The sequence below is a fragment of the Balaenoptera borealis genome (genome assembly GCF_965194805.1).
Source record: "Balaenoptera borealis genome assembly, chromosome: 21".
NCBI classification, from domain to species: Eukaryota; Metazoa; Chordata; class Mammalia; order Artiodactyla; family Balaenopteridae; genus Balaenoptera; species Balaenoptera borealis.
In genome coordinates this window covers 26,738,461-26,759,838 of record NC_138880.1, presented here as the reverse complement: position 1 = coordinate 26,759,838, position 21,378 = coordinate 26,738,461, and the positions used below count along the sequence as shown (strand labels likewise).

Below are 21,378 nucleotides of genomic sequence, written 5' to 3'. Positions count from 1 at the left end.
AAGTAGATGAGGTTCAGCCAGTTTAAAAACAGTCTGGGAGCACTATTTACAATAGCCAGGACATGGAAGCAACCTAAGAGTCCATCAACAGATGAATGGATAAAGAAGATGTGGCACATATATACAATGGAATATTACTCAGCCATAAAAAGAAACGAAATTGAGTTATGTGTAGTGAGGTGGATGGACCTAGAGACTGTCATACAGAGTGAAGTAAGTCAGAAAGAGAAAAACAAATACTGTGTGCTAACACATATATATGGAATCTAAAAAAAAAAAAAAAAAAGGTTCTGAAGAACCTAGGGGCAGGACAGGAATAAAGATGCAGATGTATAGCATGGACTTGAGGACACGGGGAAGGGGAAGGGGAAGCTGGGACGAAGTGAGAGAGTGGCATGGACTTATATATACTACCAAATGTAAAATAGCTAGCTAGTGGGAAGCAGCCACATAGCACAGGGAGATCAGCTCAGTGCTTTGTGACCACCTAGAGGGGTGGGATAGGGAGGGTAGGAGGGAGACGCAAGAAGGAGGAGATATGGGGATATATGTGTATGTATAGCTGATTCACTTTGTTATAAAGCAGAAACTAACACACCACTGTAAAGGAATTATACTCCAATAAAGATGTTAAAAAACAAAAAACAAGCAAACAAAAAAAAAACAGTCTGGAAGCTCCTCAAAAGGATACATCTCATGTTCCCAAATGACCCTGCAGCTCCACCCCCAGGTAAGAGAGAATGAAGATAAGCGTCCACATAAAAACCTGTGCAAGAATGTTCACAGCAGAATTATTCATAAGAGCCCCAAAGTGGAAACAACTTAAATGTTCATCAAGTGATGGATGGATAAACAAACGGTGATGTAGCCACATGATGGAATATCTTTCAGCCAGAAAAAGAGAGGAAGAACTGACACCCACCACAAAGTGGAGGAACCTTAACAACATGCTGAGTGAAAGAAGCTGGACACATAGGGCACGTATTGTAGGATTCCACGTCCATGAAACATCCACAACTGGCAAACCCGTGGAGACAGAAAGCACATTGGTGGCTGTGGTTGGGGAGGGATTTGAGGAGTGACTGCCAGTGGGTGTGGGGCTCCTTCAGTATGAAGACGTGTCCTGACATTGATCACAAGGACCTCTGTGAATATACTACAAGCCACTGAATTGTATACGCCAAGTGGATGAATTGCATGATCTATAAACTATATCTTAGTAAAGCTGTTAGGAATCAGATAAGAAAAGGACAATATTTAGTTTTCTGTCACTTGTCAATTGAAGTGAAATGTGTGTTCACAATGATGGTTTGGGAGGAATTTTCCAAAGGAAGCTGAGGCCCCACTCGCCAGTTCACGGTGTGTTCACGGGCCCTGGGCGTCACCGGGAGGGGAGAGGAGGCCCCAAGGCCGCACAGGTGACCACAAAGCGCTTTCATTGTCCTCATCTCCTTTCAAGCTGTCTATGATTCTCTGGGGAAGGGATGCCAACCCACTTGCTTCATGAAGGCAAGGGGATCCTTCCTGAGAGGGGACCCAGGGCCCAAAGGTCCCAGAGCAGGCGCTACACATTCTGCACAAAGATCGCTACCTCCAAAGCCTGCACGTGTTACTTTAGTATTATACATATATTTTAAAACATTTGCAATGCATTATTACAACTCTGTGATAAAATCATAGTTCAGAAGAATACAAAACCGTGCAATGGTTTCTCTCCAGAGCAGAGAGCTGCCAGCTTTGGTTCTGGCGCCATCACTGACCCAGGGCCTCAGAGCCAGCACAGGGCCTCATGCTTTGTTTCCTCCCTTAGATGAGAGAACTTTAAAGTCACGGGGCTGGGGGTGGTCGCTGAAATGAGCAGAGCGCAAGGTCTCAGATTGCTAAATGGAAAAATCCTACCCTGAAGTGGCATCTTAGGCAAACAAGGATGGGGAAAGTTTGTAAAGCTAATGGAAAAAGTACAAGCTGGTCTCACTAGACGGTCCGATTGGTGCAATCAGGAGAAATTCTTGCCGTCATCCGTTTTCTGAGCTGTGAACAAAAAGACCTCAGGGGAATATGGAAATGGCCTTCCTTCTCCGGGTTGTGATAAACCTCCTCTGAAAGGACCTGCACCTCACCATCCACGTGAACGGAGACAAACGCAAAAGGAGGGCTTTCAGCTTCACCTTAACATGCGCCCCCCAACCAACCCCTGCAAAGAGGGAGGGGCTGCGGGCCGAGAAGAGCAGAGGTCTGCAGCCAGGGGACCTGGGTCCGGGGTCTGAATTTCCCTCTGTCCACCCTCACAGTGTGAGGCTGAGTGCATCGCTAACGTGCTTGACCCAGACTTTCTCCCTTTGACAATGACCAGCCCAGCCCCAGGCACTTCAGGGTCGTGCAGACGGTTCAGTGACTCAGGCCGCGGCAAAGATTCAGAGAAGCTTGCTGCCAAGCCATGACCTCCACCCCACTCCTCTCACTAGGGCTTCAAAGACAGAGGCGACCGCAGCATGTATCTCGTCACACCACGAGCCCCGTACAGAGGGTCAGACCTCCCTCCGGCGGTGCTGGGCAAGGGCTCCACTCGGCGACTATTCTCGAGACCATCGCAGGGGAACTTTCCTCTGGCCTGAGATCCTTTCATGCCTATTTACATCCACACCTTCTATGTTTGAGATTGTTTTTTAAGCAAGTACAGAGCTTTCTTCTTTATTAAAATTTCTGACAGTTGCCAGTTTATATTAAAGGCTAGTGTCGGGGCAGCAGGAAAACATCCATTTAATGGTTTCACAAGTGCTAACCTGTATCACAGTCCCCTGGGGGCTTGCCAATAATGTAGATTCCTAGGTCACATTCCCTAGATGGACTTAGAGGGTGGGGTCAGCCCCAAATCCGAATTTTAATAAACATTCTAGGTGATTCTATGTCAGGTGGTCTATGGACCAGCCCACACTTTGAGAAACGCAGGTCTACTTGGACAGAAGAAGAGGGGACCCCACTGAGGGACCTTGCAGAGAATCTGGATGTTTATCCATTTCATCCACAAACAATAATAAACACACTCTTGAAAAGTCTCTCCGCCGGTGCTGGGAGACAAGGTTTGTATCTGCGCGACGGGCAAGCGCCGTGCACTTAGAGCAGGGCCCCCAGGGCACAGCTCACTCCGCCCTGCTTCCTGGAGAGAAAGCCTGAATCCACGCAGATGCTGACCACCTCCGGTCAGAGTCCGGAGCGTCTGGTCACCGGTGTGGTCGTTGTTTAAACATCTCGGGCACCCCTGTGCCAACTTTGCTCTGAGCGCTGAGAATGGTGACGTGTGACTGTGGAATCCCTGACACAGGGCAGGTGGGGATGGGATGCAGAAATGGGGCCCTGAGGTCCTTGTAGGGCGGGGAGGCAGGGTCGGGAACTCTTCTCGTGGAGGAGACTTGAGTGTAATCATTGCCCTGGAGCTCATCAAATATTAAACGGTCGCGTATCGACTGGCGTTTTCTGCCCGGAGAACAATGAGGGAACGTGCAGCCTGGCTTAGAAGTATCCTAACCCTTTCCCAGGCCTGGTCCCTTAGACAAATAACCACCACGACAGGACGTATTGACTGTTCAGCCCTGAGCTGGGCTCGGTGCCCCATCCGAGGGCCGGGAAACAGGACACCAGACCAGTGACGTGAAGCTTTTAATGATGTCGTTGCCCGGCCCAACGGTTTTACCAACGGCCAGGACATCGGGGGTGTGGGTCAGACAGACCTGCGCCTTCAGGGAAGGCGCTCTCGGGGCCCGTCCGAGGTGCTGTGTGGTCCAGTGACCAGCTTTCCGAGTCCCTGCTACATACACATTCAGAAGAAGCCTACCAAACGGGACAAAACGAGCACTGCTGGTCGGGCTAACCGACCTGTATGGCTTATAGGTAATGGCGGTCCAGTAAGGAGTTAATTCCATTAACACGCTAACTGGTACACTGGATGAATACCTTACCGTTGATTAACTTGTTACCTACGTATTTAACTACTATACCTCTTGGGTGCCACCACGCTGGGCACAGATGTGAAACACAGAACTCGCCTGCAAGTGCATGGAGCTCACGCTCTTGGTGGGAAGAGACTGCACACAAACGATGATAATCAACACTAACTAAATACTTCTGGATCGTGGTGATCAAAGAAAAGATAGAGTGCACATTCAATGACTCCATCATACAGTTGGCAAAAGGAAGCAAGATAATGGCAATTTTGAAGAAAATGGAAAACCCAGAGAATTTGTGAGTGATGGGTGAAATCGGCCAGCCGCAAAAACAGCTGGCCGCCCTGGGAAGCTCTGCTACGGGTCCAGTACCCTTGTCGTTTCTGGATTATCCAGTGCAGTTACCGCGAGGACCGTGACTTTCTCCGAAATTCTGCTGCCTCACACCCAGAATCTGACTGCTTCTTGCTCTGGCTTTTTCTGCCCTGCTGTGGCCTCCATCACCTGAATCAGGAAGGCTGGTTACTGCAGCATCACTGGTCTCCCTGCCTCTGCCCTTGCAGCTTCTCTAGGCCGACTTCCACCCTGGAGCCAGCATTCCCGCTGACAAAGAACGTCTCCTTGACAGGCTTCAGTCGGGCCCCTCTGAGCCCCGGCCTCCTGACTCTGCCCCCAAAGAGCCCAATTTAAGGAGAATCCTGCCAAGTCGGAGTAGCCAGAATTCCTCACCTGATATCTGCTCACCCCCGGTTCCGATGGGGTTCCCTGTGCCCCACTCTCCTCCAGGTGAGGTCTGATCACCTGCCCGCCTGCAGCAAGAATCCTGTAAGGTGGGTTTGGCCAGAATCCCTGAGCCCTGATGTTTCCCCTTGGAGATTTTCCATCCGCGACCCCACCCTGCTCCCAGGCTGGAACCCCTGCTTGTCCTTGTGCGTTCACAGTTGAGCCTGGTCCCTCTCCCCCTGGAACACCCATCGCAGTGGTGGCCACACCCACCGTGATGGCTCTGGACAAAGTCGGCCTGACCCTTCTAATCAGGGTCATGGGTGACTTTTCTCCTTAAGGCTGTTAAGACATGAATTAGATGACTTCACCTGTCTGCTCAAACCGCTGGCTCCCTCTGTCCCCCAAAGTAACGCGGCAATGGATTTATGATCATGTGGATGGCGGGGCCCCGCTAACCTGCCTTCCCACCCAACCCATCGCCTCTCTGATGACCTTTCCCCTCCTGGCGACTTGTTCCAGCCTCACCGGACCCTGCTTCTCCCGTGACTCTGCAGCACGCCCTGCTCCCCGCCAGGAACTCAGACACCCTCTCGCCAACACCTGTGCCTGGCTGTCACCTTCCCGGGAAGCCCACCCTGACCAGGCCACTTCATCTGCAACCCCCTCCCCAAGCCACCCACATACCCACACTCGCAGGCCTACCAGACCCCCAGACTCAGATCATTTTTCCCCATGGCACTTCCCGCCTCTAACATGTGATGCCCTTCACTCATTTATTACTGATTAGTTATCACGTGAATGGTGTGTCTTCCTCTGTTGGAGACTAAGAACCACGAGGCCTGGGATTTCTGTCTGTTTTGTTCATTATGTTTCTAAAGCACCTAAGCGGTGCCTGAAACCTCACAGGAGCTCGGTCAGTATCTGCTTGACGGGAAATGAACAAACGCCCTGAACTGGACTGGGCAGTGCCAGCCTGGATGGGCCATGGCCATCCCTCCCTGGCCTGGGAGAGTCTGGATGCAGCAAACACACAGCAAAGCAGGAGTGAGCCTGAAGTGTTGCTGCCCGGACCTCTGCGGATGCAGGCCTCAGGGTGTCTCCAGCCCTGGACACTTTGGTTTTATCAGTCAGCACATTCTCCAGTTTGCTTGAGCCTTTCACCTTCGGAGCTAAAGATCCTGGAGCAGACATGACCTCCAAGCAGTGATGTGTAAACGGATGGCTGAATTGCTAAAGAAAGACCCGATTTCAGTGACATTTACCAGCCACAGCATATCATTAACTACAAACAACGTTTTGCAATAATTTTGAACCCACAAGAAGTTCCAAGAATATTGCAGAATGTTTCCATACACCCTTCCCCTACCTCTCCTTAATGTTCACATCTTACATAATTGTAGTATAATTAGAAACACCAGGAAATTGGAACTTATTAGAATTTGACCAGTTTTCCCACGAGTGATCTTTTCATGGTCCAGTATCCATCCCAGGAATCCAGGCTGCGTTTGGTCGTCCTGGGTCCTGAATCTCCTCCAACCTGTGACGATTCCCCCGTCCGCCCTTGTCTGTCATGACGGATGCTTTGGAAGAGTGTTCGTCACTTATTACGTAACTATCCCCTCACTTGGGTTGTGGACTTTTTCCATCATCAGGTGGAGGTGATGCATCTCTGGTGAGAACCCCTCGGAAGTGATGTGCTTCTCTGTGCACCATATCCAGGGTGTATGATGTATTTGCATCACAGAGGGTCGATGTCAACCCTAATTACCTGGTTAGGTGGGGCAGGGTCCTTCTGGTTCTCCACTGTGACATTTCTATTGTTCCCTTGATAACTAATACACGTCTTGTAGGCAGATATTTTGAGGCCAAGCAGACATGAGCCTTCGCTCACCCATCGGTCACTCTTGCTGCATCATTTAGCATGGCGGCACTGGCCCAGATGTGATTTTCTTTCCCCCAATCCTCCTATGTTAAAAATTCTACTGCAAGAAAGCACTATCCTGCTTCCCCATCATTTATTTATTCAGTGCTTTGCAAATATCAGTATGGACTCATGGGCGCTTCTTTTGTGGATGACAATCCAATACTTTTATTATTTCTTCTGTGGCTCAAACTGTCCTAGTTTTGGCCACTGGGGCTCCTTCAGGTTAGTCTGTGTCTTTCTGACATGTCCCCACAGTGCCCACCCCTCCACCAGGCCCAGAAGGCAGAGAGAGTGGGCAGTCGGTAGGTAGGCAGCACCGGGTCTGGGAGGTCGGGTCTCTCACCTGGTCACCAGGACTGCGGGGGCCACTCCTCTCTGCCATTGTAGACTCAATGTGTCCAGGCTGGACTCAGCACCTTCCCGATGTCTGCTCCTCTTGCCGGCCTCCCCCTCTCACTGAATCACACCCCCAGCCCCGCCCAAGTCGCAGCCTTGGGGGTTCACCTGTGCCTGGTCCTGTGTCTGGCTCTGTCCCTAACATGCGTACCTCCCCACACATTTTCTCCACCCCCACTGCCTTCACTAAGGCAGCCCCTGACAAGTCATATGGATTTCCTGATAGACACCTAATTGTGTCCACCCAGACAGACCGATCTCTCTAGAATAGAAATCTGCTAGCCTCCTTGAAATCTTCAGTGGCTCTGTATGACCTTCAGGAACAATTTTTTAAGAGAATTATTAGCCTCACAAAGGAGATGAGTGGGACACAAAGTTACAGTAGAAATTACCTCTAATAACCACACATAATTGGCCCCAGCTAAAACTTCCTTATAAGCAATTCCATCCATCAAATATTATTAAGCATCTACTCTGTGTCAGGATAACGCAGACATGTTGTGTGCTCTCAGGAGACTTAGGGGGAAGTCTGGTAATGGAGACCACATCAAATAAATAAATTCCACGTCAGCTGGTGTGTGCAGAGGACAGGGCATGTAGGGAGAACACATTCTGTTCTACCCTGCAATAGCTGCCTTTGTTCCAGTATTTTCCCTATTAGCACCTGAGATTAAATACCACTACGGCAGTTAAATATGTATTTCCATTTTTCTCACTCCATTATATTTTCTGACTCTTGATTTTATAGGTTAAATATTTGATTACCTACCACTGTATAAAATAAGAGGTACATGCTACTTAAGAAGAAAGAGTTCTTTTACTATTGCAATGTTTAATGACAAATGCTGAATTTAATAACTATTTGATACTCACTGTACAAACGTAGGAATCAATAGTAGAATCTACTATCCTGTTGTGATAGGAGATAATCACTACATGTACCTCCATTTGAAATAAAAATAAGAGTGTAACTGTACCACAAAGAGATCATAAATGGGGTCCCAGTCAGCTAGCAATGTTTGTTGAACATTCACTGGATGACAATTACAGGGATAATAAAAAGAAATGAGTGTACATTGTCATTCAAAGAGGTCATAATTTAATCAAGAAGTAGAGAAAAACACAGAAGATAAAAAAGAAGAACTATGACATCAAATGTGCAGGAAAATGACAGATGGAAAACTCTCAGTATGGGAACTCTGCAATAGTTGAAAGTCACCCGATATTGGGAGGGGTCCCGACGCTGGGAGGGGCATCTGTCCCAGGAAAGCCCTTGACTGTCTGGACCAGGGGGATGTTGGAGGCTCCTTTTCCAAGTACTCCTTGTGGTGTTGGACTTAGAAGTGATTTTAGAGAGACTCCAGGTAAGTAACCCTCAAATGCTCATCCCTTTCACTCCATCAAGGAAGAGGTTCCCTGGTGACAACACCAAGCTGCAACTACTCCCAATGACACACATCTCTCCACCAGCATCTCTTACTGTAAGTCTCATGTAACATGAGCCTTGGAGACACAAAATGTGGGAATACTACTGGGAATAAATTTCATTTTATGGCTTTAAAATCCACATAAAATTATAATTCCACTTGCAGCTGAAAAGTCTAATAAAGTCACTGAGCATAAATTTATTACTACTGTAACTTTACAACACAAGGAAAATTCATTTTAAATGCAGTGTTATTATTGGAGAGACAGTAATTACAGGTTACGAGGGCACTTAGAAGACAATACAACTGATTTTCAATATCTTTTCTTATTTTAACATTAATATATGCTTTTGGAAAAAGTTTTAAAATATTAAAAAAAAATACAATTCAGCTACAAATCCACCACCCAAAGATAACCATTACTAATATTTTAGTGCCTTCCTATTTTATTTTTTTGGCTGTGCCACTGGTTTTCAGGATCTTAGTTCCCTTACCAGGGATTGAACCTGGTCCAATGGCAGTGAAATCGTGAAGTCCTAACCACTGGAGTGCCAGGGAATTCCCTAGTGACTTCCTGTATTAGTTTTCCACTGCTGTGTCTGATGGTTCATTTTATGTATCAACTTGGCTACACTGTGGGACCCAGATATTTGGTCAAACAGTATTCTAGATAGTGCCGTGATGGTATTTTTTTTTTTTAGCTGCCATTAATATTTAAATTGGTGAACTTTGAGTAAGCAGATTGCCCTCCATTATATGGGTGGGCCTCGTCTAATCAGTTGAAAGTCTTAAGAGGAAGGACTGACCTCCTTGGGAAGAGAAATTGTGCCTCCAGACTGTCTTCAGACTCGAGCTACAGCCTAAATTCTTCCTTGGGCCTCTAGCCTGCCAGGTTGCCCTGCAGAATTTGGACTTGCCAGCCTGCAAAATCACAGGAGCCAGTTCCTTACAGTTAATCTCTCTGTCTCAGTCTCTCTACACACACACAAACACACACACACACACACCCTATGTTTCTGGAGAACCCTGACTAATACACTGCATAACACATTACCATAAATTCACTGGCTTAAGGCAACACTCAAGGGTTAGCTCACATCATAACTGTAGGTCACAGTCTGGCCCAGCATGACCGGGTTCTCTGCTCACGGTATCACAGACGGACACCAAGGCTCCAGCCAGACTGAGTTCTCACTGGAGGCTCTGGGAAGAATTAACATAAGTGTTTTTTTGGATATATACTGCCAAATTTCGCAATAAAAGAGATTTTAAAAACACTTTTAACCATGATAAAATGATTATTTCAAAAGCAGTTTAGTTCATCGAAACCTCACTTTTTAAACTCTGTGAAAATGATTTCTGTCATTTAAAATTAACTGTTTAGTTTTAGGTGCCTAGTTAATATCCTGGCAATCTGTACATTTATTCATTTATTTACTTGATATCTTATTTACACACCCAGCCCTTAACATACACTTACTTACTGGATGACCAAATAAATGGGGAATGCATATATTAAGTATCATACACCAAGGAAGACAATGATTTCCATAGAATAAATCATCTTTACTACATTTGGGAGAATTGCATATAATGTGACTTATTAAAAGTCACTGCTGCTTCAGGTTTACTATTCGGCTTAATTTTATTTAATTTTGCACCCAAATCTTACAGATTTGCCTCTCTTTGCTCTAATCTCTTTATTCAGTGCATTCTCTGGAAGCAGTCAGTGCTTTGACAGCCACTGGCTTCTGGTTTATTAACAGAAAGCCCTGTCTGACCTCTCACAAGTGCTCAGCTGATCCATCTGTGTGTCACTGTTAGACGTTTGAAGTCCACAGAGGTAAAGACAGTGACTTGTGTTTAAAGAGTGATTGCTTTCAACACTCTTCACTGTTCAAGTGTGACAAATTCTTTGTCCATTATGCTATCTGAACTCTGGCAGTTCAGCATGAGGTGAACTGAGGAAACATCCTCAGCTCTGTGCAGGAAAGCACATGTCACACTTAGATGAATGGGAGCAAAAAGGCCAAAAGTAGCTCTGTGGTAGACTGAAGAGTGAGTAAATGCGTATGCAGCTGTGAGAGTGATCAGGAATGACGACTTTTGGGAGAATCGAGAGCTCATACAATGAGAAATGGGAAAACAATGGAAAAAAGAACAATATTTTATCTGTTGCTCTAAAATCAAGTTCCCTGCCCAAAGGGCTGGAAAGGAAAGGTGGTCAGTATTAAAAACTCTACACAATACTTAAGTTTCAAAAAGTAATTAAAAGGAAGAAAAATAGTTACTAGTGGCTACATTTATCCTAGTAAGTTGATCTTTCCTTCATTTAATTCATTCAAACACTTGATCATGGTGAAAATCAAAACAAAATGGCAGACTATCCAGAAAGTAGTGACAACAAAAGAATCACCTATCAGGGTATGTGTGAGGCAGGTATAGGTACACCCTTAGGAATATTCATAGTCTTAAACACTTTCACTACTAAATAAGCATTCAGCTGAAGAATGAGAGAAATAACAAATTAGATCTAAGGAAATACAAAGAAAAAATTAACAATAAGAGCATAAATTACTGAATTAGAAAACAAGAAAACAGTAGAGAATAATAACTCAACACAGAGCTGATTCCACAGTCTGAGAATCAAAAGCTGAGGATTTACTAGAGAAACAATCAAAATAAATGAAGAGGTGTGATGGTGAGATCCTGGTGACATCCATGAATAGAGATAGAAAAAGGCCACAGTGCTGAGCGGGTCCACCTTCCTTCACAGACAGACACCTGCCGAGTCTGCAAAGCCTGCAGTGGGATTGCTTCTCCGGTGGGTGGAGACCTGAGGGGCACAGCGCCAGGTGCCATCCCTGTCCCTTGGTCCCTACCTCCTGTTCAGTCTCTGATGAGAGACATTTTCAGCTACCTGGGAAGCCAGGAGGTCGCACTCTTCAGAGCTGCAAATACACACTCGTGGTGCTGGCAACAGCTTTAACGTGACCTGGCACAGAAGAAACCCCCCTGGTTTCCTCCAGCTGAAATGGAGGGTGTGGAAGTCACCAGACCAGGGGTAATAGTGGAAACTGTGAAAGAGAATACTTCTCCATGGAGCATATGGTTCCCTATTGGTTGAAGATTTGCACGTTTAAGGCGTGTGATATTTTCAAGGAGGCTAGCATCTGGTCCTTTTGGGACTAATTATTAGAGAGTTCAAGGAGTTGAGTGAATGTGAATGGGCTTTCACACATCTTTTCAACTTATAATTTTTATTTTTAGAAACTAAAAATGATGATTTTACTGGTGCCCTTAATAGCTGTTCACTTATTAAGTTGATTAACAATGATCCCTGACTAGGGATTCATAAGAAGTCAGTTTTCTTCATTCATTCAGTGTGTATGGGGCCCGTATAAAATGCCACACAGTGAAGATACGATGGCTGTTATAGACAGGACGTCTCTCTGTCAGGGAAAGCAGACACGTGTATGGTAGAGGCAAGGGCAGAGGACTCGGGAAGCGCCTGGCGGGGCACTGACTCAGGAAGACCCCCAGGAGGAGGGAACCCTGAGCAGGTACGGAAGGGTGAACAGGAGCGCGGAAGCGTGAGCCGATGGTGCAGTCAGGAGACAGCAGGGAGTTGAGCGGGGCTGGAAGGCAGATTGCCAGGAGCCTCGGGCAGGGTGAGAAGAAAGGCTTGCCAGGCTGCGAGGGGCTGGCGGGTGACGGATCTGCCCTGGGGCTCCGCCAGGGGCCCTGGGTGCGAGGATGCTCCGAAACGGGACGCTGACGGGAGACGAGCCTGTGATACCCTGGGCCTGGGGTCGGTACGTGAGAGATGCCAGGAGCTGGGGGGTTGCCAAATTCAAAAGGGAGTCCCACATCAGGAAAGAGCAGAAGAGTCAAGATTGATGGCCCTAGAAGTGGGGAAAGTGGCCTTGCGGGACGCTCAGTGAGCCGTTCTAGACGGATCCTGCACGCCCTGTGCCCTTCGGGATTTCTCGGGTTGACCCCACTGTGGTCCCGAAGCAGACCTGACCCCTCCCCAGCAGCCAAGGGGCACGACCAGTTGCTACCCGCCAGTGAATTCCAGGAGAGTCACAGGGCAGGTGTCTAGGTCATCGAGATGACCAAGTCAGTGTACGTCTGGAGAAAAGGAAGCTCCCTTCTCCCAGTGCAGGTGAGGAGCCAGAGGGACCATCTGAGCCCATCTTCCCACCTCTTCTCCGGCGCTCACCTCCGAGCCGGGGTTCTCTCCTGTGACTTGTTCGATCTCTTCTCCAACCAGCGGCCAAGGGGCATGTCTTATGTTGCCTGATGTGAACCAGCAAAAAGGGGGTGAGGCTGCAGTGCTCTCCCCTCCTCCTGTCCCGGATTAATGTTTATGCCTCGCCACAGAGGAGCTGCCTGCACACACCCCATTTTACCGCCTTCTGTATTTGATTTTGCAGGATTGGGTTTTCCAGTTCTGGTTCAGTTGCCCACTGTCAGCATCCCTCCCTTTCCACACAGCTCTGGGCATGGTGGCAGGCGCATGGTCCTGCATCACAACGCAGATATGGAACTGTCCTTTTCTGCACAGCCCCAGATGTCTGTCTGTCCTCGTATTATCCCATATTCGTGCCTGAAGAACTTCCTTTAATATTTCTCCTAGTACAGGTCTGTTGGCAATGTTTTTCTCTGCTTTTGTTTTTGTGAAAAAGTCTTTATTTCACTTTCATTTTTGAAAGATATTTTCTCTAAGTCTAGAATTCTGGGTTAGTAGGTTTCTCTTTTAATACTTTAAAGATGTTACTTCATTATTTTCTGGCTTGAATACTTTATGACAAAAAGTCTGTGAAAATTTTTTGTTCCTCTGTATGTAATGTGTCTTTAATTTTTCTCCAGCTTTCTTTAAGATTGTCTCTTTATCCTTGGTTTCCAGTAGTTTGAAAATGATGTGTGTATACGTGTGGCTTTTGTTTTGTTTCTGGTACTTATCTTTCTTGAGATTTTCTGAGATTCTTCAATCTGTGATTTAATGTCTTTTGCTATTTTTATGAATTCTTGGGCGTTATGTCTTCAAATGTTTCTTCTATTGACTGCTTCCCCTTCTCTTTTCCTTCCAGGATTCCGGTGTGTTGGACAGTTTGATATTTTCCCACAGTTCTTGAATGCTCGTTTCCACTTTTTATTTCTTACATTTTTTTCTTTGCGTTTCAGTTTGGTGACTTCTGTGGACCTTATCTTCAAGCGCACTCATTATCACTCAGTTATGCTGAGTCTGCTGAGGTGCTCAGCAGCAAAATTCCTTACTTCTAACACCATGATTTTCATCTGTAGTATTTCTAGCCGCCTCTTTCTTCTAATTTTTCTCTCTCTGCCAACTTCCCTTCTGTGTATGTAAGTAGTCCACGTTTTCCCTTAGATCCTTTGGCATTAATTTGTTATTTTTAGGTTCTCTCTGATAGTTCTATCATCGGTTATCTCTAAATCTCTTCTTGGCTGCTCTGTTTTTTGAGAGTGGGTTTTATTTTCTTTTATTGTGTCTTCTAAGTTCTGTTATTTCTGAATAGATGGCACATTTGCATAAATGAAGGTTAACACTATATACAGAAAAGGGACATACTGAGATGTCCTGGTCCCAGCCCTATTGCACATACTTCCTCTTCACTCCTTAGAGGTAAACACTTTTATTAGTTTCTGTTTATTCTTCTATTGTTTCTTTATGTAATATAAACTGATATGAGTCTTAATCTTATCTTCCCATTTTATTATAGAAAAGTGGCAGCTATATAATAATGTCCTATGCTTTGCTTTTTAAAGGTGATGTAACCTGGATCGCTCCAAATCGGTACATAGAAATCTTCCTCATTTTTTATAGCTGCCTAATATTCTATTAATAATATTCTACTATTTTAATACTTGTATACCTATTATTCAATCAGCACTATAGTGGTGAACTTTGGATGGTTTTAAACTTTTGCTATTACTGATCATGTTGCAATGAACAACATTTTACTTGTGTCACTGCTTACAGGTGTATCCAGAGGCTAGACTGTCCCAAGTGGGGCCCAAGGCCTACTGATGGGCATGTAGGCAATTTACAATTTCTTACAGTGATATACAATGAAACTGTGCACATCACTACATTTTTGCACATATTTGCATGCTTTACAGCAATTTCTTTAGAATAAGATTTTAGATTTTTAGTTTCAAGTGGAATGCTAAAACACTCTCTACAAGTTTCAATTACTGATAAGGTATGTAAACAGTCTTTTTAAAAAATTAAATTAAACTAAATTTATTTTTGGCTGCATTGGTTCTTCGTTGCTGTGTGCGGGCTTTCTCTAGTTGCAGTACGCGGGCTTCTCATTGAGGTGGCTTCTCTTGTTGAGGAGCATGGGCTCTAGGTGCGTGGGCTTCAGTAGTTGTGGCACCTGGGCTCAGTAGTTGTGGCTCGCAGGCTCTAGAGCGCAGGCTCAGTAGTTGTGGCACACGGGCTTAGTTGCTCCGCAGCATGTGGGATCTTCCCAGACCAGGGCTCGAACCCGTGTCCCCTGCATCGGCAGGCGGATTCTTAACTACTGCGCCACCAGGGAAGTGCCGTAAACAGTCTTTTCTGGCCTTTGTCCATTTTTATAGCTACAGTGCCCACTTTTTCCTTACTGATTTGTAAGGCATCTCTTTGTATTAAGAGTATGAAAATGTGTCACCTGTATTATGGAACATTTTCCCAGGTTTTTATGATTGTTTTACTTTGGTGACAGTACTTTTAGTTTGTTGATTTGTCTGTTGGCTTTTACCATGAATACGTTTTTAGTTTTATGAATTAAAATCTGTCAATGTCTTGTAGTTTCTCACTGTGGAATAAGGTTTGGATATGCCTTCTCCAACCCAAGATTGTAAAATATTCATATACACACATTCATGTATATATATACACATATACATATACATACACATGTATATACACATACATGTATACACACATGTATATATATACACACACACACATACCTGTATATACTCACACATACAAATATGATTCTTATGCTTATATCTGTAACCCACCTGAGTTTATCTTTACATATAAAGTAGTTCTTAAAATAAGCTCTCCTTTCTCTATAAATTTAAAATGCTACCTTCTTGAGAGAATGACTCAGAGATGTTCACAATTATTAGAGCTTTGACTTCTCAATTCAGCTAAGCAGAAAAATATACCCCAAAGCCCCCAAATTAAGTTAGTTGGTCTACCTTTCATAATTATAAAAAGTGAATTCTCCAGATACTAATACATAAGTTAATTTAAAAATCCAGTAAATTAGATTCAGTAGCATCTTCAAATTTGCACTTCATTTAAAATAATTCTGAATGGTGTCTGCCTATGGGCAGGGTCTGACCCACAGAGAGACAGGGTCTGTCCCCGGCCTGGGGGTCTGAATTTCCTGATCAGTCAACACAACTGTTGAGAATTCTGAGCAGTAAGACAGCTGTGACAGGTCTTTGCATGTCTGTTTTTGTTTCATTTTTCTTTCGAGAGTGAAAAAACTTTCTGTCTCCTTGCACTCTATAGATAACACAGCAAGGTGAAAGCGAAAATCCTTGTATGTGTAATAAGGACATGCACTCAATTATTAATGAGAAGACTGACTTTTTTCTCGGTTTAACAGCAGGAAGACAAGACAGTGTTCAACAGAATCACTGTTCCCAGAGGTCAAGCATTTCGAGTACGTGCGGCCTTCACAGAAGGGGTTTTATATTATATGGCTCAAAAGGGCTGGTGACAGGCAACTAAACACCCAATCTCCTTTCAGGTCTTAGCCGGGCAGATTGAAGAAGGGCTGCTGGGAAAGTCCATTTTATACCGGTGTTTACTGTGACTTGGGAGGCTCGTAAAATTCCTAAGGTTTCAGTGTGCCCATATGATAATTCAACGATAAGAACATAAATCCATCAATCCAACAAATTAAAACTAAAGTATAATTACTAGGTTCATCTGGCTATTTTATCTGAATTCTTAAATACCATTATGAATGTGAATAGAATTAATTGTGCATACTGAGAATAAAACCTAAAGGAGGTTGGCAGACACTAATTCTTATGTTTATCACTTGACTCTTAAACCGTTCTGTCAGTCAGCTCCTGCTGGTGAAGTTCTGTGGTGTCAGAGGGAAAACATTCAGTGCACTGTTAAATCTGATGGCTTTCAGTCATATTTTAAACACAGCTTTAAAACTACCACTTCCTTTCCCTCAGAGATCATGCTGGTCCCCAGGCACACGATCCTGCTATTTGGGTGAAATACTTTCCTTGGACGTGGGATTAAAAGAACTTTTCATTTCAAACCCCTGGTCCCTTACGTGGCCTTCAGTACCTTGTTCCTCTGACTCAGGGTTCTGTTCCATAAAATGGGCACAGTTTTTATTTCCCTGGGTAAAGAGTTGAGTTTTCATGATGCCATTTAGGACGGAAATAAGTGAAATTATATCGAAACCTATAAAATTCTAAGATGTGCTAAGATCCTAACAGGCAATAATAACAACTTACTTGATATACCTCCCAGTAACATATTTTAAAGAGAAATTTCATATGTTAACACAAAGAGCAACTTGTTATGGGAGTTTCACGGACTTTGCAAATTAGCAGAGGAGTCCTGCAGCGCATGGTGTCGTCTGGACATGTCACAGAGAGCTGCCCCCTCCCCTTCACATCTCCACTGCAGTGTCAGATATGGGGGAAAAGAATAATTCACACATGTGTAAGGAGAATTTAGCACAGTGCCTGGCACGTGTCGGAGGGATGAACGGAGTGATAAATACAGAATAACGGGAAGAAGGGTCCAACCAAGGGCTTATCTCTGCAGACAGAGTGGGCAGTGTTTGCAAGGCCAACGTAGACGTAAGTGAGCTGAGAACAGCAGCAGGTGTTAGGCAGCATATTCTATTCATTTCCCCCCAAGCTTCCCGAGCTATGAAGTGCAGTGGGTGTGCTGGGGTTAGAAGCCTCTGTGGATGAACCCCCAGCTCCATTTCCACACGCGGATGGTGAACGGTTACGCTGTCCGGTGGTCTTGCCTCTCCATCACTCTCTTAGGTTTCTGGGGGAATTTTTACGATGTTGGGTAATGATGTGGGTTTTACAAATGTAAACTCCTAACAATATCTTCTGAACATCGTCAGCATTGGCGCCTGGTACAGATGCGGGGAGGGATGAGAGGCAGGCGCTGACCGCTGAAGAAGAAGGGAATCGTGGTCCCGCGGGGAGAGGTCAAGGGCTGGGGACAGGGGTCCAGGGAGCACGACCAGTCTGGGGTCAGCAGGCAGGGAGGAGGGACCTTGTCAATAGGAAAATGAAGTGCGTAATTCTTAAAAGGACTGATCCCTGCTCACAGTTCAAACACTGCCTGCTTTTATTTCTTTTTCATGGTTTGCTTTCAATGTGCACAATCATGAAATGAATCACGAACTTTTAAAATGAGGAGTTAAGTCGGTGGCCCTACCCAGCGGATCAGAACCCCAAGACCTGCTAAGCACAACTGCTGCCTGGGGGGGCGTGGGGTTTTCAGATAACCCAGAGTTCTCAGATGTGTCTTCAGGCACCCCCAAATCAAGCTGGGGAGACTGATGCCTGGTCCAGCCCTCGACGGCTGGGTGCCTGGGTCAGGTGATGCCTTTGGCTCCCCACCCCTAACCCCTCACTTCTTAAGTTCCCAGCACAACCTTCCACTGACAACCTCTTCCAACGGTTTGCTTTCTTTGCTTACACGCCCCCCTCCCGGTTTTCCCTCTGTGAGCTCCACAGGGCGAGCCTCTGGCTTGGCTCCTGGGCACTGATTCACAAACCTCCCCTGACCACCTTCTCTGTGTAAGGCAGCGCCTTACCTTAGGGGACCCGTAAGGAAGGAGACAGACGTCGCCGCCTGCCTCACCCGTTCCTGCCTGGTATCCCCAACACAATTGCTGAGGGATTTAAGTGAACGAGGTCATCAAGGTACCGTTCACGTTTGTCAAATGTAGGATACGGTTCAACTCAAAATTCTAATTTTTCATCCTGTGAGGTAACATTTAACGGATGACTGGATTTATCAGGAGAAATCACACCATTGTTTCACATGTCGCCATGTGCACGGGGCACGGGTGGGGGATGAGACAAAGGTGACACCCTGGTCACAGCCCCATCCTCTCACTACGTCACAGGAACAACTCTGGATGCAACACTGGCAAAGCACTGAGCTGCCGTTTCACCCTCTTGTTGAACCTTCACATCAGAGAAGCCACAGCTCGTGGTGGGAAAAGCAGACAGTTCTTTGCACTTAACATCCAGACTTAGCTGGAAGGACCAAAAACACACAAGGTGACTGCTAAGAATTACAGTCATATTTTCATAGTTCAAATGAATAGCCGAGTTCCTAGTTTCCTCCGTTTATATTTTGGAAATTAGTTAAATTTATCAACAATGTGTCTTTGCATGCACCCCTATGTTCATTGCAGCACTATTCACAATAGCCAGAACATGGGAACAACCTAAATGTCCATCGACAGATGAGTGGATAAAGAAGATGTGGTACATATATACAATGGAATACTACTGAGCCATAAAAAAGAATGAAATAATGCCATTTACAGCAACATGGATGGACCTAGAGACTATCGTACTACGTGAAGTAAGTCAGAGAAAGACAAATACCATATGATATCACTTACATGTGGAATCTAAAATACGGCACAAATGAACCTATCTGTGAAACAGAAACAGACTAACAGATATAGAGATCAGACTTGTGGTTGCCAAGGGGGAGGGAGAGGGATGGAGTGGGAGATTGGGATTAGCAGATACAACTAGTATATATAAACTGGATAAACAACGAGGTCCTACTTTATAGCACAGGGAACTATATCCAGTCTCCTGGGATAAAACATAATGGAAAAGAATATCAATAAAGAATGTCTATATGTGTATAACTGAGTCACTTTGCTGTACAGCAGAGACTGGCACCACATTGTAAGTCACCTATACTTCAATTAAAGAAAAAACAAAAAAAACCCTGATGTATTTTTGGACAAATATATAAAGCATATGCTATGATATTTGTAAAATTAATCCAGTTCCTGCCCCTACCCTGCAAAAAATTTGTTGCCTACATGTGCACTTGTAAAGTTATAGTAAACAAAAAATTCCCCATTGTGGTTTTCACACACACACACACACACACACACACTCACACACTCACACAAATGTGCTCCTGATAAATAGCTGGAATGATCTGAGAAGACACGGATCGGTCATCGGCTATGATAGGTGCTTGAAAATTAATATTTGACATAGAAACTGCCCAAGTGTATTTCCTTAATTACTATGCAATGAGTAAATAACCGAAGGTCTGATTGTTTTTTTTTAAGGACTTGAAAATTGATGGCCACTGAGTCTAATATTTTCAACCCAGGACTTTTTCTAGGGTTTTTTGACAAGTGGCCGCGGTTAGTGTGAGAAGAGCCCTGGGCTGGGGTGAGGGAGGCGCACGGGGGGCTTACGTTTGGAGGTCTCCCAGCGGCCTCTGTCCGATGGACTTGAGCAGGGGCTCCGGCCGGAGGGCCAACTTGGGGGACATTTTGGGGCTGGAGTCCGACTCCCCGCTTTCCTCGTCACCCATGGCTTTGATGTAACTCCCGCTCCTCATCCTCCTGCAGGGAATCTCCTCGTCTTTGCCCCCAGTGGGGTACCCTCCCCACTCGTCCTGGGGCACCTAGGAGAGAACAGACAGGGCGTGCGTCAGCCTTGGCGTGAGAATTCCGTTACTGCCTCTTTGGGGACAAATCCTCTGAGCTCGTGAAGACACAGCTCGTTATGGTCACTTAGCATTGAAAGTCAGACGCTTCTTAGGGGTCTGTCATTCAAATCCCAAAAGGACATTAATATACAATTATTGTTTTCTCCCCTGTAATAAAAGTAATAAACGTTATGGGAAAAGTGAGACAATGTTAGAAACGTAGAAAGAAAAACCCATTTGTAGTCTCAGCGCCTGGAAAACAGCGCCACTAACATTTCGATTTATTTCCTTCTGGTAGGAAAGCAGTTGAAACTTGAGAAAACTGGAAGAAGAGGTCTCCAGTGTGGAGAAGAAGACAGAAGAGGAAGAAGGAAACCAGGAGGAGGAGGCCCTGCTGCGTGGTGAGAGCTGACAGGGGTGCACCCCGCAGTTGGGTCGTGGCCCACACGCCAGGGCCCTGCGCGCCCGGGAAGCACGCTGCGCTGGGTTGGGACTCGGACCCCGAACGCTGTCCACGGCCTGGGTCCCAGCAGAGCGACGCCCCCTCAGCGCTTCTGTGTCGCTCCTGGGGCGCATGGGCTACGCCGCGAAGAGGATGAAGCAGGCCTGCACTCCGTGTCCCCCCCCCCCCCCCATCTAGGAAACCCGGCGTCCTCACACAGCACACACAAGTCACAGGGTGTCTACACCGCACGCGCCTGCCCCGTGCAGCTCACGCTCCACCGGCCGTGACCCTTACAAAGACCCAAACCAGGCCCAGCAGCGGCCGAGGGTAGAGGGTGCACGATTCCACACATGCCCGCACCGTCACGCGGAGTTCCACAGTCCAAGGACCTAACACACGTGCTCTCCGTGCTGCAGGACGGGATCTCCCAGAGCCCTCTTCACCGAGACAGAGGACGTTGCCAGTCTGTCCTGACAGTCTTCAGAGGCAGGGTTCTTCCTATGGTGACTATTCAGAGACTCACGGACACTCCTTAGATCATCCTAAGAGGAGTCCTGCCATTTTTCCAGGGTTTAAAAAAAATTTTATTGAAGTCTAGTTGATTTACAATGCTGTGTTAATTTCTGCTGTACAGCAAAGTGACTCAGTTACACACGTATATATTTTTTTCATATTCTTCTCCCTTATGGTCTATCACAGGAGATTGAATATAGTTCCCTGTGCTATACAGTAGGACCTTGTTGTGTATCCATCCTGTATATAATAGTTTGCATCTGCTAACC

At 45.7% G+C, this 21,378-nt stretch overlaps 1 protein-coding gene across 12 annotated transcripts in view; it reads right to left on the bottom strand.

Moving 5' to 3' along the window:
- Positions 1 to 21,378, bottom strand: part of DLGAP2 (DLG associated protein 2) — a 729,374-nt gene that overhangs the window by 65,863 nt on the left and 642,133 nt on the right. For all 12 annotated transcript variants that reach the window (XM_082375176.1, XM_082375174.1, XM_082375178.1 and 9 more), the window contains one exon: positions 19,916 to 20,127. In XM_082375176.1, coding sequence (XP_082231302.1) covers positions 19,916 to 20,127 — 212 coding nt within the window. The remainder of the gene's footprint in view (positions 1 to 19,915; positions 20,128 to 21,378) is intronic.